The sequence below is a fragment of the Ictalurus furcatus genome, chromosome 7, assembly GCF_023375685.1.
Source record: "Ictalurus furcatus strain D&B chromosome 7, Billie_1.0, whole genome shotgun sequence".
NCBI lineage: Eukaryota > Metazoa > Chordata > Actinopteri > Siluriformes > Ictaluridae > Ictalurus > Ictalurus furcatus.
Window position 1 is genome coordinate 6,447,035 of NC_071261.1, and position 21,531 is coordinate 6,468,565.

Consider the following 21,531-nt stretch of genomic DNA (forward strand, 5'->3'; position numbering starts at 1 on the left):
AAAACGCTACGACGTCTCTTTCGGAAAATAAAACACAAAGATCAAGCCACGGATGAGGTATGGTAAATATGAAAAAGTTATTACACGTGATCCTCTAGCGCCTTTACAAAATAAACGTACAATGGTTTAGTACCGTACTATACGATGAGGGACGTCAGTAAAGCTCTATTCTATGTATGACACACTATGCAGTTCAGTGAGGTCAGTAATGATGACTGTAATGATCTCCAGCATTAACTCTCTGTCTCCACCTTACTGCACTTCTCGCTCCTTATCAGTGTGGTGAGGACAGACTTTAAAAAGATGATACTAAACACAAATATATATATATATATATATATATATATATATATATATATATATATATATATGCATTACAAAAGAGCACACACACACACACAGTCCAGCAATGCCCCCAGGATGTAGGAGGTTTGTGCATATCATATCCTTTTCTATCTTTTATTTTTTTAAACCCCCACGACAATCCTTGTGTGTGTGCACACACTACAGTACTGAGTCTATGGCAACACTCCTGCCATCTCTCAAATAATCCATTCGCTCACCATGTAGTGTATATATAATGTTCAAAATGGAAGACTAGTCAGAGCCATCTCGGAAGTAAAAAAAATGTTAGAATGATCACAAGCTGTTGGATAAAAGGTTTAGGAAAGAAAAAAGAAAAAAAGAGAGAAGCAAATTGTGCACAACCCTGAGAATGGGTTTGGGACCTTAATGTGCTTAGATCGAGGGAGTTTCCTTCAGTAGCTGTTCTAAAAGCTGAAGGCAAAATATCCTTTGTGCTTTGTCTTGTGCCTCGCTTTACCCGAGTAAAAACTGTGGGTTCTGTTAAAAAAAACGACCAAATACAACCACTGATGAAACGCTACAGCCAGGGGCAGTGGGTAAAAAACAAACAAACAAACAAACAAACAAACAAACAAACAAAAATAACCCCAAAATAAAGATTTCATGTGGCTGGGATACGATTATAGATGGTGTGTTCATTATAGTCAAAGAACATTTGGTCTTCAGCTTTTAACCCGACCAGCACTGTCACCGCTGTACACACGACAAGCCGAAACCTACAGCCGCAGCAACAGTAGTCACATTTCCAGATAAATTTTACATGGAAGGAGAAAGAAACCAATATATCCCACGCTGCACTATATATATATACACACATGGTAGGGATGCATAAAAGACTTCTTGTGTATGCATATGAACACATTTTTGTACTTACAAAAACAGCATTATTAAATTAAAAAGAAAAAAAAAAAAAAAAAAAAAGAGGGGTTGGGATGAGAACCGATTCTCTCTAGAGGTTAGGAGTAATAAAGCCCTTACAATATGTAAAGGTTCAGCGGGTGTGGCCTCGCGTCTATACACTGGGTGTCGGGTTGAGCGTGGAGCCGTTGCTGCCCTTTATGGTGAGCCCGATCTCTTCCTTCTTCTCTTTATCCTGATCTTTCTCTTTCTCCTCATCCTTGAGAAAACGCATGTCCACGGATTCGGGTTCGGCCGTGGCGTAGCGGCCCTTGCGGTGCTCTTGGAGCGCCGGACCCCAGCTGGGATGTGGCTTCATCGAGTTCTTCAACCGCTGCAGCACATCGGAGAGAGAGAGAGAGAGAGAGAGAGAGAGAGATGCAAATTAGATTAAGAATGCGAAGACAGACGTATCTTTTCGACCTCACGGTATACGCTTATCGTGCTTTCAAGGCGGCTGGAATTCTTCCGAAAACGCTGAGGAAGCCGAAATGATGGAAGCATTTTAAATGAGCAGTATGCTGATGTAGATAAGTTATACAAGACTTGCTCGTTTTAAAGGAACATTCTAGATTAACCGCATTCTTTTGACTCTTATGCAAAGCATATAGCTCAGGGTTCTTGCCCTTTCCTAGTGGAGATATTTTTTTTTCCCAAGACTTTCTATTCCAAGTTTTGTTGGTCATTTCTTAAAACGTGCTTAAACGCTATATGGAGTCTGCATTCGTGCAGATGATATGAGAATAGCTAAAGAAAAAACATCTTTTGAACCATAGTGTCTCAAGTCTACTTGTTACCTGGATGATCAACGACTGTTTTTATGTTTTGTTATACGCCTAACGTCCATTGTTTGTCCCGAGCAGTTAAACCGCCCACTGTTCTTCAGAAAAATCCTCCAGGTCCTGCACATTCTTTACTTTTCCAGCATCTTCTGCATATTTGACCCCTTTCCAACAGCGGCTCTATGATGTTGAGGTAAGTCTTTTCACACTGAGGACGACTGAGGGACTCGTACAGAACTATTATATAAGGTGCAAACGTTCACTGATGTTCAAGAAGGGAACATTAACAGCTGGGGGTGGTGGGGGGTGCAAACTTTTGAACAGAATAATCGATGTAAATGATTATTTTTCTTCATGAAAAGATGGGATCTCAACTTCGGAAACAGCCACTGTCGGAAAGGAGTCAAATATGCCGAACTACTCGATTAAATAAACACTAAATAAAATACCCAATGCGATTTTTTATGATTTTTAAAAAAGTATAATAAAGTTTTGCAGATTCTGCAAGGCGTATGCAAACTCACGACCTCAACTGTATGTGAGCAGCTGAGGGTTTAGAGCAGGGGTGTCCAATCTTATCCGGAAAGAGCCGGTGTGGGTGGGTGCAGGTTTTCATTCCAACCGAGCAGAAGCCACACCCGAGTCTACTGAAAGCCGAGATCAACTGTTCAAACAGGTGGAATGAAAACGCGCAGCATCTCACCTCCAAAAACGTGGTTCCATCAGACATGGCGATTTTGTAAAGGGCGTAGACGGGAATACAGATCACCGAGGACAGGGCCATGCAGAAGCCGATGACCAGAGACCAGTCTGGGTACACGTAATCGTTGTAAGTGATGGGTTTGTACTGGATCACTGTGAAGATCAGGATGAACTGGATACACAGAGGAGGACAGGGTGTTAACGCTAACTGAGAACTGTTTACTACAAAATCCCATTTACTTCATGAAGTCTACCAATCTGGCATGGCAACGGTGAACACTGACCGAGATAATAAGTGGAGAGATGAACCTCCAACAGACCCTGAAGAACACCGGTGGAGGGAAGCCCAGCATCATCTCCACATCCTTAAAGTAGTTTCTGTGGCCTGCAAGAGGAGAACACATTGAACGCTACAGCCCTATCGACACACCACAGATAAAACATCAGTAAAAGCAGGAAGTTGAGGTGACTGACTTACCATAAACATACATGATGCAGATGCACATGATGCAGGAGATGATGACTAGTGAGAAGCTGGCAGCGTAGTTATCCATCAGCAGCAGCCAGTATATTCCCGCCTGCAACCACAAGAGGGCAACAAAACATGAGGCACTGCATGGGCCGCTGAGTTGTATTCTCAGGTGTGTGTGCAAGTCACCTGTGTGGTCAGTGGCACCCCCAAGAGAAACCCGAGGACGGACACTCCGAGTGTGATGAAGGTTTTGTTTTGGATGATCTTGTCCGTGCCGATCTCGTCCACTACGGCTGTCACCAACGTCTCCAAAAGACAGAACTGTCCAACCACACACACACACAAGGAAGTGAGGGAATACTGCACTCTTCAAACATTCCCTGCTGAAGAGTAGACTTTTGTTAAATGAATATTGAACTCTTGATTCTGATTGGTCAGAAGGTGTTGCTTAATTTTAAAGCACTGTTTTTTTTAAAGTATCACCTAGTAACACACATAGGGACCTCTATGGTGGATGCGCCACATAAACATTACCGGTATAAACTCCACTTTGGTGGGATGTTTTGACTATCCTGACCCAGGTTGAATTTTTGAGAGAATAAAGGACAGGCTGAGTTTACCTGTGTGCCGAGACCGAGCAGGATGAGCATGAAGAAGAAAAGCAGCGACCAGAGTGGTGAGATGGGAAGCAGCGTCAGGGCTTCCGGGTAGGCGACGAAGGCCAGGCCTGGCCCGTGGTCCGCCACCTCGGACACGTCCACTCCCAGGTGCTGTGCCATGAAGCCCAGGATGGAGAAGATGACAAAGCCGGCGTACACGCTTGTTGCACAGTTCGTCACACTGATAATGATGCTGTCTCTGTTCAGCAAAATCAAAATTAAGTGTTAGAAAACCAGTTAAACTCAATGTTCCTGGTATAACTGGGATGTTACTGTGAATTCTACCAGTTCTGAGGATTCACACACCAACCCAAGCTTAAGGCATAAAGTGAGTTTTTTTTATTATTATTCATGGTGAATCCATTTCTTGAAAAAAAAAAAAAAAGTACACAGGTGCATCTCAAAAAATGTTTATATCATGGAAAAGTTCATTTTTTCCCCCATAATTTAATTCAAAAAGTAGAACCTTCATATATTCTAGATTCATTACACATAAAGTGAAATATTTCAAGCCTTTTTTTGTTTTAATCTCGATGATTACGGCTCACAGCTCACGGAAATCAAACATCCAGTATCTAAAAATAATTGATTAAAGAATTTATAATACAGAAATGTCGATCTGAGAAGACTCTAAACAGCGAATTAACTCAAAACACCTGCGAAGGTTTCCTGAGGCTTTAATCTCTCGGTCTGGTTCAGTACACAAACACAATCACGGGAAGATGAAAGTAAATGTTACGTTTCATTCATGGAAATCAAAACAAACACAAGGCCTGAAATATTTCACTTTATGTGTAGCGAATCTACGATGTATGAAAGTTCCACTTTTTGAATTAAATCATGGAAAAAAACGAACTTTTCCACGATATTCGAATTTTTTTAGATGCACCTCTCTCTCTCTCTCTCTCTCTCTCTCTCTCTATATATATATATATATATATATATTTTCTTGGTCAGTTTGGTGACCCAGATTGCAGCCCAACACTGAATCAACATTGAATCACTGTTAATGCATCAACCAAACTATCATTGAATCAGTGTTGAAATTTGAAATTTAACATCATCAGCTTTGCACCCTGAAATAATGTTATTTCTACGATGAAAAATAGATTTAAAAAAAAAAATCAATGTTTGTTCAACTAGAGGGAAGGGTCATGAGGTCACAAAACGAACAGGAACATTGGTCCGTATATTTGATTTGGCACAGGTTTAATGCCCCTTCTGACACAGCCCTCTCATTTTATCCGGGCTTGGGACCGGCACCGAGTACCTGCCCGGGAATCGAACCCGGGCTGTGACGGTGAGACCGTGGGATCTTTAGTGGAAATGCACTCAGTTGATTTGCATTGTGTTGAATGAGAGGATGGATGGATTGACATTAAATCTAAGCCCCACCAGAAGGGAAATGAAGCTGACCCAAACTCAACATTGATTCCCTGTTGGTCTTTTCAACACTGAAACACAATGAATTATCAACATTAATTTAATATTATTAATATTCAATATTCAACCTCAACCGAAATGATGATTCTGATGGAATTTCAACATTGAATCAATGTCACCTTGCTATCTGGGGAGATTTAATTAAATTTTCAATGAATTATCTATAATCATTTATAAATGATATTACATATCCAGTTCATCAAATATATAAAGATACATATATATAAAAATATATAGACACTTTTTTTTCCCCCTAAATAGTCAACCCAGGGTGTCATTTTACTTATTCATAAGCAGAAAGGTATAAAAATGTCATGTGAAGTGTGGCACGTCCAGTACCTGAAACAGTTGTTGTGAAATTTGTTATAGGAAGCCATGGTGATGAGCCCACCCCAGGCACAGCCCAGAGAGTAGAAAATCTGAGAAGCAGCGTCACCCCACACCTACATGACACGACCAGACAAACTGTATTATACTGGTACCGATTAACATGTTTTTTCAGCACACAACCTGCTTCTTATCGTTCAGCTTCATTTGATGTCAGTGGTGTGCTGACCTTGGCATCCAGGATTTTCTGCCACTGTGGAGTGAGGTAGTATTGAATTCCACTGATGGCACCGTCTAATGTGATGCCTCGAATGAAGAGAATGGTCAGCACCACGTAGGGGAAGGTCGCTGTGAAGTACACCACCTGAGAAACAGCAGCAAAATATAGCAAAATTTTTCTATAAATTATTCTATAAATGATCCATTCTCTAGATCTGGAGTCATCAGCTGCTCAATTGTAGCTTGGATGAAGACGCAGGAAATAATTTCAGAGGATGAAACTGAGTAAAAAAAAAAATACAAATAAATTATAATAATAATACATTATGTAAAGCAGTAATTCAGTGACTCTAAACATTAATTATTGTGGATCCTCGGTCATAGCTTCTTTTCTATACCACTTATCCTACCGGGTCGCGGGGGACCTGGAGCCTATCCCAGGGAGCATCGGGCACAAGGTGAGGTACACCCTGGACAGGGTGCCAATCCATCGCAGGGGACAATCACATACACACTCACACACCCATTCATACACTACGGACACTTTACACACGTCAATCAGCCTACCATGCATGTCTTTGACTGGGGGAGGAAACCGGCGGAGGTGCGACGCGAACGTGCTAACCACTAAGCCACCGTGCGTCCCTCAAGCACTCCGTTTAGGTAAATGATGACATTAAAGGTGATGGGAATTCGGAATTCGATGGAGTAGGACGCGAAGTTGGAGGCTCCTGCTGATTTCGATTAAAATTGTAATTAATTAGCGCTTTTCGGTCATACAATATATTTTGACTTATTCTAGTCTGTTTCCTTGTTTGCAATTTTAACTTTGTGGTACGTTAAAATGTCTGGAAAGAACACGAAAACCCGTGGTAGCATTCAGACACGATGAGGCCAAGTGTGCACGCCGCGAGTGAGTCCCCTTCTCCCTCTGTATCCGCGTCCCGAGCAGTGACCCTGACTTCACCGCACTCAGGCTCGAGCTGCCGGCTTTACTGAGGAAGGACATCGCCGATATTTTAAAAAAGGAGCTCCAGAAGCTCCAGGAGACTCTCGGGGGTGCGCTGTCTACTATCCAGCTTGACCTGCAGGCCGTGAAAACACAGCTGGCTGGTGATAAAGTTTCTATCGAGGTTACCATATCAACGCTGACAGGTACTGTTGGGGAAATGCAGCACGCGCTCTCCGGTTGCACCGATGACACAGCACACATGAAGACTACTATCAAGCACCTGTACAACCGCTGCTGTAGCGGCCTTGTTAAAGGAGGCGTTTGGTCTGGAGAAGGAGCCGGTTTTGGACCGGTCCCACCGGACCCTTCAGCCGAAGCCCAAGCCTGGTGAACGACCACGAGCTATTGTGTGCAGATTCCACTATCACAGTGACTGTGTTGACATTTTACGCCGTGCGAGAGAGATCCAGCGGATTAAAGCGTGGGATTTGACCATCTCCGTTTTCCCTGACTACACAGCCAAGACAGCCTGGGCCCGGGCCGCGTTTAATGAGGTTCGGCGTCAACTCCGTGGTATTGAGAGCGCTCGCTATGGAATACTTCACCCGGCTCGGCTTCGCATTACATATAACGGTGTTCAGAAGGACTTTATTTCAGCGGAGGAAGCAGGAGACTACGTTAGACTTCTTTTATTTTTATTTTTTGCACTCGGCCTTCCAGCGCTACAGAATTCGGATTCTTATTGAAGATATTGTCGTTGCATTACTCCACCTAGATTTTGTGTACTTACTCCTCTTAAAATGTACTTCTGTATTAATGTGCTTCTCTGTTTCGATGCTCTGACCGGTTAGAGTTTCTGTTTATTTAATTGTATTAGTGTTATCTCCTCGGCTTTACGTGCTACACTGTTATATTATTTGTTACAAGTCTTTAAAAGGTAAGGACATTATATTTATTATAGTGTGCAGACTGTTTATCAGTCTTGGTAATTTTGTTGGTTAGTCCAGCTTACTCTCCGAGTTGTATTCACATTGTGGACAACGTTCGGTTTTTGTAGGATACACTGCTGTCTCATTCGTTTATGGAGACTTTGGGTGTGTGGGTGTTTGGAGGATTGTGAGAGTAAGCAGAACATGCCAATGCTTTGAAGGATGTAATGTTATTTAATTGCGAATCTGTTTTTAGAGGATTTAAACCTAACATGGTGAACAAATTATATTATAGAATTCAGGCCATTTTACTGGGGTTATCTCATACAGTGTAGCAAGTAATAATCTGGAAAGACCTTTGTAATATCACAGTCTAAAACTGGATTTAAAGAGAAGCAAATTAGTAAATGAATCACACGTAAATGAATCATACGTAAATGAATCACATGAAAATGTATCACTTGAATATGAATCTCATGAATATGAATCTCATGAAAATGAATCATATGAAAATGAATAAATAAATTAAAGACAAAAAAAAATAAATAAATAAAAATTATTACATTAAAAGCAGCTCAGACCAAAGGCTACAGGGCTAAAGACCATAGGTCACAGATATTCAGTCATTTTCCATTTATTTACCGTCTCTGCTTAGTGAACTGACAATAAGGCTTGTTAAAAAATAAATAAAACAGAAAAAAAACAAACCATAATACACAAAGTGTTTATTATCCCTGCATTACAATTAAGACAGACGTATCTCATCTGTTCAGAGTCCTTGGTGCTGTTTAAAACTGGTAATGTGAAGAGTGAACTACGAAACAAAACCACCACTTTGAATTGTCTACATTCGTCTAGATCAGGGGTGTCTAATCTTATCCGGAAAGGGTGCAGGTTTTCATTCCAACCAAGTAGAAGCCACACCTGAGTCTACTGAAAGCCAAGCTCAACTGATTAAACAGGTGTGAATCAGGTGTGGCTCCTGCTTGGTTGGAATGAAAACCAGCACCCACCCACACCGGCCCTTTCCGGATAAGATTGGACACCCCTGGTCTAAATAGCAATAAACTCATCATTAATAACCATCGAGCATTAAAAGTTATCTATTGTCACCATTCTGTCATGGTAACTGCTAATCCAGGCTTTTGTAAACAAAGACGTTTTATAACTGGACCTTTACAAAATTTGCTTACACACCACTTTAACAGTGTTGACAGTGCCAACAAGTGCTGCATGGAAATATATAATGAATGTATTGTGTTGGAAAAAGAAAATGAAAAAGAAAAGAATTCTATGCACAGAAAGTCAAACGGAGTCATTTGGAATTTCTCCACTGCATGTAGTTTGTGAACAGATGGAGGACAGTCTGGCTTACCTTGCCAGAGGACTTCACCCCACGGATAAGGCAGAGGAACACTACCACCCAGGAGATAGCCAGGCAGCCCAGGATGGGGAGGCGGACTTCACCAAAGTTCCCTATGCCATCTGAGATGTTCAGTACATAGTTCCTGAGAAGACAAGACAAATGAGTAATGAGTGAAAAACAAATACATGTATATATATATTTAAAAATATTCATTTCCCTCAAGTATTATTGGCAATATCAACAACATTTATAAGGAGCAGACACACAAATCTTTAAGATGCTTGGGGATCCTCCTAACGGCAGAGAACTTACAGGGACTTACAGTAAGTATTATAAATCAATAGAAGTATAATTAGTAAGAATAATTTCACGAAGCCTCATTTGTTCAAAGTTTCATTTGGACGTTTGGTAGTATCTAAACGTGTCATTTTGAACATAAAGCGTCTGAAAGACAGCAGAGTCAACTGTTCATGATCCTATTACAAAAGCCCGTTCAAATAAAATAAATAAATAAATAAAAAACATCTGGAATAAAATAAATATAGGTAGATTGACAAGATTTCCTGTTTATTCCTTTGCTGTAGGTTTTCCTCAGGTTTATTCAGGAAGCACTACGTCACACTGTGTGTTTAGTAAGAGCTCCAACTGTGCACACGGACAAAAACAATCCGATATTTCAAGACTGCTGCCCAATCCAATCAACTCTGCCCTCAACAATGCATGGTCTGAGGAAGAGAACGGCAGCAACACAAACGCCTTTCATGGTACAGAAACAAACAGAACCCGAGGAGCTAGGCACAAAACATCTACAGGATGATTCAACACAGCGCGTGCACACACACACACACACACACACACACCCCTCGCTGTCAAAGCTTCCATTCTCCACACATTGCCAGTGGAAGCATGTACCGAAACGCACGCATACGTTCACGTGTGCGTGCACACACACACACACACACACACACACACACACACACACAAAAAAAAACATTATGCTCAGCTGTTGCCAGCCTCATGTTTAATTCTTCCAGCTGATGACTAAAAAAATTTCCAACAAGCATATCTGTGAACTCCAAATCCAAAACGTGCAGCGCATTTCCAAAGCGTAAGAAAACTGCAGAGACAGTCATTTCATACACTAATGAAAAAGGCAGTTTATCATCATAATTATTCATTCATTTTTAAGCACACTGCAAGTTTAACTGTTACCACCAGGGCTGTTTCGGAACTTTTTGGGGCCGTACGTGACATCACACGGAGATAAAACGAGCCTCGTCATCTCGTCACTCCACCGATTTCTGTCCACGCTTACAGTACATCAGGAGGGAAATCAGTAGAGTGAAAAAGAGAGTGTTATTAAGTATTATTGGCTGAAAAACTAAATTTTGGTCCGAACACAAGTTCTCCAGAATTCAGCCATGGTGATATTAAATGGGTTTGGCCTCACAATTGTAAAATATTGTAATTGAGGATGTTCAGGATGTTTGGGTTGGATAAGCTGGGCTCATTTAGAAAACTGTATTGTATTGTACTGAACAGTACTGAATATCTTATTCATTTTATACCTTAGTACACACTAAAACTTTAAATTCTATTTAATTTTTATTTATTTATTTATTTATTTTACCTTAAATGACTTTGGGTAAAAAATCTGTTATTTCATGCATCGTTTTATAAGAAGGTATCTGATATAACCTGAGAAAAGAGTGGATCAGGTGGCGCTACATGGACGCTACAAGTGACGCTCAAGTGATTATATAAGAACTTATATAAGAAGTTACAATGAATACAGTACGTAGTGAGTCTAGCATTGACATCGACTTAGAAAACAGATGTGGAGAAGGATGTATGGGTGCAACCATAGTGGTCCATACCAGAAAATTAAATAATCAGTTGTTCTACTATGCCAAAACTGAACAGAGTGGTAGTCAATGGACAAGCTCATTGGTGCCATGCTAACCTCCAGTATTCCTCACTGGGACTCGTCCTCTTGGTGCGGTTGATCACCTCAGTGAGGCCTGACACTGCATTAGCGGTGACGTTGGTCAAGGTGGCATTTGCCTTCAGTGTGTCCACTACGCCACTGCAGTCTGGGGTGTTCCAGGGGTTGTTGCAGTATGTCCATGGCAGCAGATTGGTCATGGACATGAAAAAGTAGTAGATTGCGATACAGATCACCACATTGTAATAGATGCCGATGTAAGTGGAGACCACCATCATTCCATAGCCAACGCCTAAGAGAAAAAAAAGTGGAAGGGCAGTATATTATTTAATCTGTCGATTATGTCCAAATGAAAATTTCCTACTGATGCAGGCTGGCTACTTTCATATACATATATTGTAAAATACTCAATATACTGTATTTTCATGTCAGTGTTTAGAAATATAAATAATAGCAGAATCCTACTAATACTAATAGCAGGTAGGACAGGAGGAAGTGTAAATAAGTGATGGAGGTCATGTGACAGGAGTAAAAATAATCTTTTCACTTCATCATTCATTTGTGAAGACTTTTATTTCAACTCACGTCAAACTAACCTGGACGTAGTCTCTGTAATGTAAAGAATTTGCATGTTTTGTTTTCCAATATAATTTGCTGCTCATTACAGAAATTGAGACGCACTTATAAAACAGTATAAAACCATATTGATATTTGTTTTAGGACAAATCTTGGACTTTAAAAAAAATTTTTTTTTTTCAGAATTCACAACCAGACAAATTCTGGACATTAGACAACACGTCTTGGTTAAAAGAAACGCTGAAATTTAGACCACAAATCATGTGACTCACTGTACAATCAATCATTACCAAGTGATATCTGATTCCATAGCTAACCTAAGCCGTGCTAAGCTTTATAGAGGCTCACCTTTGAACATGGGGCTGACCTTCCACACTCCCAGACAGCCCAATGAGGTGAACTGGCCAAAGGAGAGCTCCAAGAAAAACAGCGGGATGCCACAAAACACCAGCATGATAAAGTACGGGAACATGAAGGCACCTGACAAACATGTAAACACATCTGGTGCTAAGTCCTTTATTTTTAGATCAGGATGTTTCTTAGTTAAATAACAACTGCAATACCATCTGAGCAAATGATTCAATTAGACCAAAACTTTGCAGATGTACCAAAAGATCTAGCATTTTCTTTTTAAAAATTTCAGCTCATTCATTTTCGAGAGAAATAAGCAGACTTACATTAATAAAGCAATCTTCCCTTTGTTTGGTCCATCTATACAGAACCAACAACAGAGGGGTTTCCTTTTCAGAAAATTCCCCAAAATATAAGACCCCATTAGGAAGTGAAGAGATCTTAACTATACAAAGAACCTCTGAGAAACCCCTTAAAAAAATAGTATTCAGGGTGAACAAATCATAAACTAGGCTAAAAACTGGTAGAAGACATATGGCGAGCTAGATAGTTAACTGGGTAAGTGTATTGATACAAAATAAGGGAAACAAATGAGTATATGATCATGTAAGACATTGCATTTGCACCTTTGACAAAAACTCTTAGGTCAATATTTCAGCTATAAGCTGTATGCTATTATCAGTAATGTCAATAAGGCATAGGTTTTTTTTTTCTTTTTCCGGTTGTTGTATTTACTCGTCCGTTGGGCAACGACAAATTAAAAGCAAATAGCCTCAAAATCTGCTTGTCCCGGGTTCCTGGGCTACTGTATTATCTATTCCAGAGTAGTGTAGACTTGGACAGATATTCATCAAGAAGCAAGCTCAACAAATGAACATCACCCACAAATACACACAGGGGCATTTAAGGTCAGGTTTAATGTGCTGGACTATTTGGTGCTCTGTAAAGCCCGATATTGTTTGGTCTAATTCAGTGTATGAACCCACACTGGCGGTGGCAGTCACTGACGCGAAGGAAGAGTCAGTGCTACTGGATGCCACTGGAGTCTTGACAGTACCAGGATACTCTATTTTAAGTGAACTGGCCAACGTGATACTAGAGGGACTGCCTTTTTACTACAGGGGAATACTGGGTAACATAACTATACACAATAGTACGCAAACTTTTCGATTCATTGTTCCATACTTGATAAGATAAAAAGCAGGATATGTGGCTATAATACAAGACAATACAAACTCGTATTGAATTACACAGTAACCTTTTAAATGAAAGTAGAAAATCTGATGAGAATACATCATAGAAAAAACCAACATAGTCACCTCCGCCATTCCTGTAACAGAGGTAAGGGAACCTCCAGACGTTGCCCAGCCCCACTGCGTAGCCCACACTAGTCAGGACAAACTCAATCTGGTTCCCCCAGTTTCCTCGTCGAGAATTCTCGTCCTTCTTCACTTGCTCCCCTGGAACCGCTCCATTCTGGAGAAGCACACAGAAAGACATGAGGTTAGAGAGTTACAAAAAAAATAATAAAAAAAAGAAAAAAAAGGGGGGAATACTCAATGGGTGAAGCTTGCATTCAACTTTCATTCGATATCGTGCCAGAACACACATCACGCTAATTCCTCACAAATATTTGCATATTATTAGTCCTCTTAGCCCTATTAGTACTCAAAACTCTCTGGTCCTCTGTAGCATGTAAGAGCCCTGTGAGAGCCGTGTGAGTGAGGAGTGCAACTGATGTGAATCTAAATCACTGTTGCCTCCACAAGATTACCCTTCGGTCTTCTCGGCTCATTTCCTCCATCTGTTCTTGTCAGATGGTCTTTTGCGTGACTTCCAGAGTGACCACTAGAGAGGCCCAGCGAGTGTGTCTTGCCTGAGTCTCACTATCTTAGTGAACTGCTCCTCCCCTACAACCCGACCCGCTCGCTCAGGTCCCCCGAGTCCGGACTCCTCTCTGTCCCTAGATCTTGTCTCTCTACCATGGGTGGCAGGTCTTTCAGTGTAGTAGCACCCAATATCTGGTATTCACTCCGTCTGACTCTTTACAGCATCACATCTATCTCGGAGTTCAAATCCCAACTTAAAACCTATTTGTTTTCGCAGTTCTATGTTCTATCGTGTTACTTGTATAGCAGTCTGGAGTCTCCGTTACTGCTTCCCATATATATGTGTTCTATACAGAACAGTCTGTATAGTAAATCATTCATTCATTCATTCATGCATCTTAAGTAACTGCTTTACCTATTTATTATTGCATACTGATCTGAGCGACAGGGTTTACGCTATTTGCTCTTTTCGTGTGCTGGATATTTTTAGCTATAGTTGGTTAAACAGCAAGGTTTTGAGCCTAATCCCAAGGGAGATTCAAATGCACCTGTGACAGCAGCTCAGGCCTGATAAAATGTCTCGGGTGTGGAAGCAGCTGCAACATTTCAGAAACGTGGACTGGCTACAGGTTCTTTAAGAGCAAATGCCTTTTTTTCTAATGTAACAAACATACTTATACACTTTAAAATTAAAAACATTTCCATAATTACTGTCCATTTTTGTCCATCGATGAACTCCTTGTGCTGAGTTTTACGTTTAAGATGTGTTTGCAGGTTATTTGTATAATAGGAAGATGCTGTAGTTACTCCTTTTGGTATTTTCTTTCTTTTATTCTGCCTTCATTGCCATCATTAATCGTAAAATATGTCCCGATCGCTGTTATTTTGTGTTTTCTGGTCATTTGGACGACAACTTGTACATGTACAAGTAAATGAGCATGGTATCAAACCAATACAGATACCTGAATCCCAGGTTGACATATCCCTTACTGCGGCCCTACATAGTGCTCTATACAGAACAGTCTACATAGTAAACAGTATATATAGTACAATAATATAGTATATTCTTACAAATCCTGCCACGTTAGAATTATTACATTCTGTAGAATCAGGGTTTATGGTATTTCCAGTATTCAATATACACCCGTGGAAATTGTTGGCTTTTCTTTTTTGTTGTTGTTGTTGACATATTTGGACAAGCGAACATTTGATGATCTTTGAAACAGTGCCTATTAATAAAGGTGATGCACTCTATGAAATGACATATAAAACTGACATTTTGTAGTAATTTTCACAATTTAAATGACCAAAAAACCAGGAAAAAGTCACATGGAAAAAGTAAGTACACTCCTACATTTATCACACCTTCAAATCCATAAAATTAGAACCAGGTGTTGAAGATTGGGTTCCAGTGATTAGAACCTGCTTATGGAGTGCAGGTGGAACCGGTCTTATTTATACCCCTCTTATATCAAGTGTCTGGTGTTCTCTTTGCTATTGAGGTGTGTGGTGTCATCATGCTAATATCTAAAGAGTTCTGTAAGGCATTCTGAAAAAAAGGTTGTGGATGCCTATGAATCTGGCAAGGGATTTAAAAAGATCTCCAAATGATTTCAAATACATCATTCCACTGTAAGAAAAATAATCTACAAGTGGTGCAGATTTCAAACGACTGCCAATTTCTCCAGGACTGTCCGTCCCGGCAAATTCGGCCCAGAGGAAGACCCTCTGACGCAAAAAGAAGTATCCAAGAACCCCAAAATTTCATCACAGGATTTGCAAGTAAGTCTTGCAAATGTTCGTGTCAAAGTGCATGCTTCTACAGTCAGAAGGAAATTGCACATATGGGAGGTGTGCCAGGGAAAAGCCTTTGCTGTCTAAAAAGACTACAGTTTGCCAATGAGCATATAGGCAAAGACCAGGCCTTTTGGAATAATGTTGATTAATCAAAGATAGAGCTGTTTGGCCACAGTAACAGCAGACATGTTTGGCGCAGACCAAAGACAGCTTTTCAGGAGAGGCACCTCATACCAACTGTGAAGCACGGTGGTGGAAATGTTATGGTTTGGGGTTGCTATTCCCTGCCTACAACCGGTAAAACCCACCAAAAACACCCCTTCAACTTGAAATTTCAACTCGTCAACTTGGGGTAGTCTTCTCAACTGACAGTTCCTTCCCCGTTTAAGCAGTGACATTAAATCAACATGGCCGTGTACACTGTGAACAGTGTAAAGTCCCCCAGTATCGGCTTTAGATCAGTAGATTTTACCATTGACCATACTAAATCACTGTTTTGAGAAGGTAATCATCAACATTAGAGTTATCACAAATGATAACCGGTTAGCTTGTTGCTAAACTACACACTGTCCGCTGTTGTTGCTGTACTGCAATGTCAGTCCAAAAGGTTGCATGAATGTTTGAAGTTGGAGGCGTCCATGTTTTTTTTTTCCCTCCACTTTCCGCATCTAATGTATCCAGGTGGAAAATGACGTTATTACAGCTTACCAAATTACCATTTACAACACATCACAAACTCAGCAATATTTGGTTAAACATCAAGGTTTTAAGTCTAATCCCAAGGGAGTTTCAAACACCGCTAGTCAAATAGCTGAGTCGTATACAGACCTGATAAAATCCCCACGTTTCGTCTAATATAAACAGAAGCACACCGATTTTTTGCACACTAATTTTAAGTGCCTGCATAGAAGTAACTGGCATGAAAATATTACATAGTCATTTCTACTACTCGATAAAGTAATCTATTTACTCACATTAATGACTACGTTTACATGGACAGTAATAATCTGTATAATAATTGACCTTATTCTGAATAAGACAATATTCTGATTAAGGTGTTTACATGAGTCGCTTTTAGAATACTCCTTTCATGTTCAGGTTTTACATGTTCTAGAACATAGATGGATTAACGTCACACGTCATTACGTCCCCGCATCACGCCGTCCGACGTTCCCTCCAGAATTTCACGTATCGACATACAGTTGGTCTTCATTATGGAACCGTATTCAGTTTTGGGTGTTTAATTTTTAATTTTACGAAAGCTTCAAGTGCGGTTAATTATCTGTCATGCTGTACGTGCAAATAGACGACTGCTTGAAGCCATGAGCTGTGTCCCAAACCGCATACTTACCTACTGTATAGTAGCTGATATACATGTATTACACCTACTATATACTGTAGCAGGTAAGTACGCGGTTTGGGACGCAGCCGTGCTCTCTTGTTTGCCGTTAAACGGTTGAGCGCTGCCATGTGTGTACATGTCCTGTCGCACAATGCGGTGAAAACTCTCACACGACGTTAATAGTGTGATTAAGGTGAGTACATGTCTGTAACGCACTTCAATAATGTGACTAAAACAGGAAATACTCCACACGTCTTAATTCCATTTGTGTTTACTTCGAGTATGACTTTAAACGGATTAAAGGTCATCAATAATCGCTGTTTACATGCTAGTTTCTTAATCCGAGTATCGTCTTAATCGGGTTAATATCGGATTATTGTTATCCATGTAAACGTACTGACTGTTTAGCCTTAGATTTAATATATTTTGTTCAATCATGGGAACCATCATGCTGTATCCAGTATAACTGTTTAAAGAAAAGCACTGAGTTACAGTGAGGGAGACACAGAGTGATCAAGAACCCAGCTGGGATCATCTGCCCTGTTACACAAGTACAGGCACGCACACGCACACGCACACAAACACGCAAAGTCTCAGTAGGACCCAGTCTAAACACGTGCCCCTTGCAAGCTACCTTCCTAACTCTAAATTAAAATGTGCTCTATTTTGGATTTTCAGAGGTTCATTTTTGGATGGTTCATTGGGGGTATATCAGGGAAGGTTAAACATCTGGCAGACGGTAACCACTGCTTTCTTCATACAGGTATGGTTATGAAAAGAGAGAGAGAGAGAGAGAGAGAGAGAAAGAGAGAGAGAGAGAATGTTGGCAACCCTACACAACTCAAATACAAGCATGTGAACTGATTGAGAGAAAGCAAGAACAATACAAAGAAGGAAGAGATTTTCCCCGCTTTCTCAGTGGTCAGAACATCATGTATACATTAAAATGCTGTAAACGAAATAGCTTTTTAAAAAGGATAGCTCACTTTCTATGGTGCACTTTACAGGTTCTTTTCATGAAAAGTCCAGACCTTTCATTAAGAGGCCCATTAAGTCTAGACTTCTCATTAACAGATCACTTAAACCACTGACAACCAATTACTAATGCATGGGAAAAGACAGCAAGATGCATGATATGAACAGTGACTAATAAAGATAAGTGTGTATTCTTTAATATAATAAGCATTATGGAGACATTATGGAGAGTAAAATACATGAAAGACAACCTGAACGATAGTGAGAGTGGTTTTTTTGTTTGTTTTGTTTTTTTCTCAGAGTCAAGGCAACACATTTAGAAACAGCTGAAGCCATCTGTTCAAATACTTTGGTTATACAAGGTTCATCATTGCTGGAGGCCTGACCTCCTGCCCAACCTTCTGAACCCACATGACCCCTGGAGGATGGATGGGTGCATTCTCAACACCATGTTTTCCGTATTTCTCTCCGTAGGGAGAAATTCCTTCACCACAGGAGAGTAAATGTCCCAGAGTGAGTGCAGCTTCACTGCGCACTACAAATATCCAAAAAGTGACAGAGCGATTAACATGCTTCAACTGATGTTAATAATATAATAATATGAGCTTAAGAAGATTTTCAGAACGCTGAAACGCAGAACTCAGAGCTCAGTGCAACAATCTTAAAATTACCCTCTTCACAATAATGCCTTTTTGTCACGCTGAAATTTTGAAACATGTCTAAAATGACTGAAGACATGTAAAAATAGGTTAAATTCATCATATCCGCATTAGGCGACAGCCTTTCCTAGACCAACATCTGCTTTAGGCCCCTCAAATTTCCCTAAACATCATTCAAGAGGTAAATAAGAGGGGCTTCATTCTCCTCCAGAAGGATTAGATAAAGTTGTGTGGACAAAGCTCTTAAAGGTCCCATTATGCAATCTCTGTGAGGTGAAAGTAATTCAGCCAAAGACACTGGGCTTAGGCTTCTCACCCTGGAAGTAGCGGGCCACATTTCTGCACCCTCATTGGTTCATAGCCTCTGAAAACAAAGTACTTGTTTGATGAATAACTAGCGAGGAAAACAGGATTGGGAAGGGCAACCTTGGGTTTGCATTAGGTTGCTGGGTTAGGAAAGACGGCATTGCGGGGGTCACCTCAAATCAATCAAAATGGGTCTTGATGTATTTGTGTTGCTTTGGGTTAAAGCTAATTCTGTAGCCAAGTAATTGACCTGCAGGTTTAAATATATTCTCAAGCTTAAAACTTGTACTTAAATGACAAAAAAAACAAACACAATCAGCAATGCTAATGTTGGAAATTGTTGTAGTCAAGACTGTCTCAGTGTAGACCAAGGGTGTTAAAGTCAAATTCTGTCCGAGCCACATCAGCATTTTTGTGAGACCGTGAGGGCCATAACGTAAATCATTTTTTTCCAAACGCATTATATATTCTGTTGATTAACACCAATATCCCAGGCTCTAAAAGTACAATAGGATGTTTCTAGGGAAAAGACGGTCTAACAGAAGCTATTCAACTGTACGCACAAGGTGATGTTTACTAAAGTAATTAGAGTTTTTTTTTTTTTTTTTTTAAATACTGTGTATGTTTTGCAAATCCTTACAAAATAATGTTTAGAAAGATATTTTAGAATAACTTACCCAGGATTTTCACTGCTAAGAACATACATGTCCTTAGTCTCCCCTCTCTGTTGTCTTCACACTCTGTCAACATTTCTTTATACATTATATATATATATATATATATATATATATATATATATATATATATATATATATATATATATATATATAGTATATTGCTTCTACACTGGGTGATATATTTTGGGATTTGGAGTAAATTTTTAAATCATACAAAAGGCCAACACCTGATGCATTCCTGAATCGTCTATAGACGTGGGTCTGACTTGCTTAGCAAATAAACGTCGATTGTAACCAGCATTTCAGCCCATGTGCACTGTACAGAGGTCCACGGGCCCCACGGGCCCCACGGGCCTTGAGTTGGACACCCGTCTAAGACAAAGACAAGACCAAGATCCATGCAAACAAACAAAGGCTAAGACTATGACTAAGCGTGTGACTTACCACTCAAGACTAAGACAAGGCCAGGCCTAAAGAGTAAGAGTCCAAGACCGCAAAACAGGCACAAAGCCCCATGTTTTTCTGTGGATCCATAGGAAAACTTTATGGTTACAAATTCAAATTGTATTGAAAAAGGACAGCAATATTAGTGCACTAAGCAACCTGCAGCAAAAGTGTTTTAAAGTGTACTTCTTTATGTGTGGTTTCATAATCATTGTCGTGACCATATTAAAGACAACAACAGTACGAAATTGACAAAAAATGGCTTCAAGATGCTAATATAAGAAATATAATGTCACTACACGATGCAGAAGTTAGTCCAGAAAGCAGCTGCTAGAGTCCTTACTAGAACCAGAAGATATGACCACATCACCCCGATCTTATCCACACTGCACTGGCTCCCAGTAAAAATTCGCATTGATTATAAAATACTACTACTGACCTATAAAGCACTAAATGGTCTCGCACCACAGTACCTGAGTGAACTTCTGGTCTTTTAAGATCCGCCACGCCTACTTAGATCAAAAGGTGCAGGCTATTTGTTGGTACCTCGAGTAGTGAAGGCTACAGCAGGGGGAAGAGCTTTCTCTTACAAAGCCCCACAGTTATGGAACAGTCTTCCAATTAGTGTCCGGGACTCAGACACAGTCTCAGTGTTTAAGTCCAGGCTGAAAACATATTTGTTTACTCAAGCCTTTTGTGAATAGTTTTTAATTAATATTTTCTTAGGTAAAAGAGCAGATCTAGAGGCTCACAAGCACATGGATGCCCCCCCTTCATACACAAACACAGAGGTTTGTTGATGGTGGAGTGGCTGGCCGCCTTATGTCCCAGGCCGCCCTTATGTCGGTGTTCCCTTCTGGCTCTCCCTTTTAGTTATGTCTATAAATAGTCTTCCCGGAGCTTGCACTCACACAAAGTACATTGTCCTTAACCATTACAGGACAATAAGTATACCTAATAATCTCTCCCTCTCTTTCCCTCTCTCTCCCTCTCTCTTTCTGTTGAGCTACACATGACACTCCTGAGATTCCAGTGATCCTGTCTCCTTCTGCTCTCCAGACCTGCCTGATCCATCCTACTTCTGGCTGGAGTTCTCATCAATTGGAAGTTAGATGCTGCAGCCTAAAAATCATTGATATTACTGAGGATGGTACCAGTTAAAAACCATAAAGATGGCTTTGGACCACAATTCATATGAACAGTTATGCTATGATGGCTAGGACTACAATTGCTGTGGAGTGGAGTGGAGTGGAGTGGAGAAGTTCAACAAAACAGACTTCATGTAAAAACTGCAATGAATTTTCCTGGTTACACGACTGCACTATTTCACCATGTAGTATTAGTACAGTTATAGAAGGGATTTATTTATCATCATAAAATCACGTCACCCAGATGAGGACGGGTTCCCTTCCGAGTCTGGTTCCTCTCAAGGTTTCTTCCTCATATCGTCTCAGGGAGTTTTTCCTCACCACCGTTGCCTCTGGCTGCTCATTAGGGATAAATTTATACGTTTAAA

At 40.3% G+C, this 21,531-nt stretch overlaps 1 protein-coding gene across 1 annotated transcript in view; it reads right to left on the bottom strand.

Annotated features, from left to right (window-relative positions):
• Positions 1-391: 391 nt before the first annotated feature.
• Positions 392-21,531, bottom strand: part of slc6a9 (solute carrier family 6 member 9) — a 55,387-nt gene continuing 34,247 nt past the window's right edge. Inside the window, exons 2-13 of the mRNA XM_053628029.1 lie at positions 13,306-13,462; positions 11,984-12,115; positions 11,078-11,351; positions 9,124-9,256; positions 5,878-6,012; positions 5,661-5,764; positions 3,840-4,077; positions 3,406-3,540; positions 3,226-3,325; positions 3,032-3,132; positions 2,749-2,919; positions 392-1,597 (exon numbers count right to left, since the gene is read on the bottom strand). Coding sequence (XP_053484004.1) covers positions 1,379-1,597; positions 2,749-2,919; positions 3,032-3,132; positions 3,226-3,325; positions 3,406-3,540; positions 3,840-4,077; positions 5,661-5,764; positions 5,878-6,012; positions 9,124-9,256; positions 11,078-11,351; positions 11,984-12,115; positions 13,306-13,462 — 1,899 coding nt within the window. The 3' untranslated portion in view covers positions 392-1,378. The remainder of the gene's footprint in view (positions 1,598-2,748; positions 2,920-3,031; positions 3,133-3,225; positions 3,326-3,405; positions 3,541-3,839; positions 4,078-5,660; positions 5,765-5,877; positions 6,013-9,123; positions 9,257-11,077; positions 11,352-11,983; positions 12,116-13,305; positions 13,463-21,531) is intronic.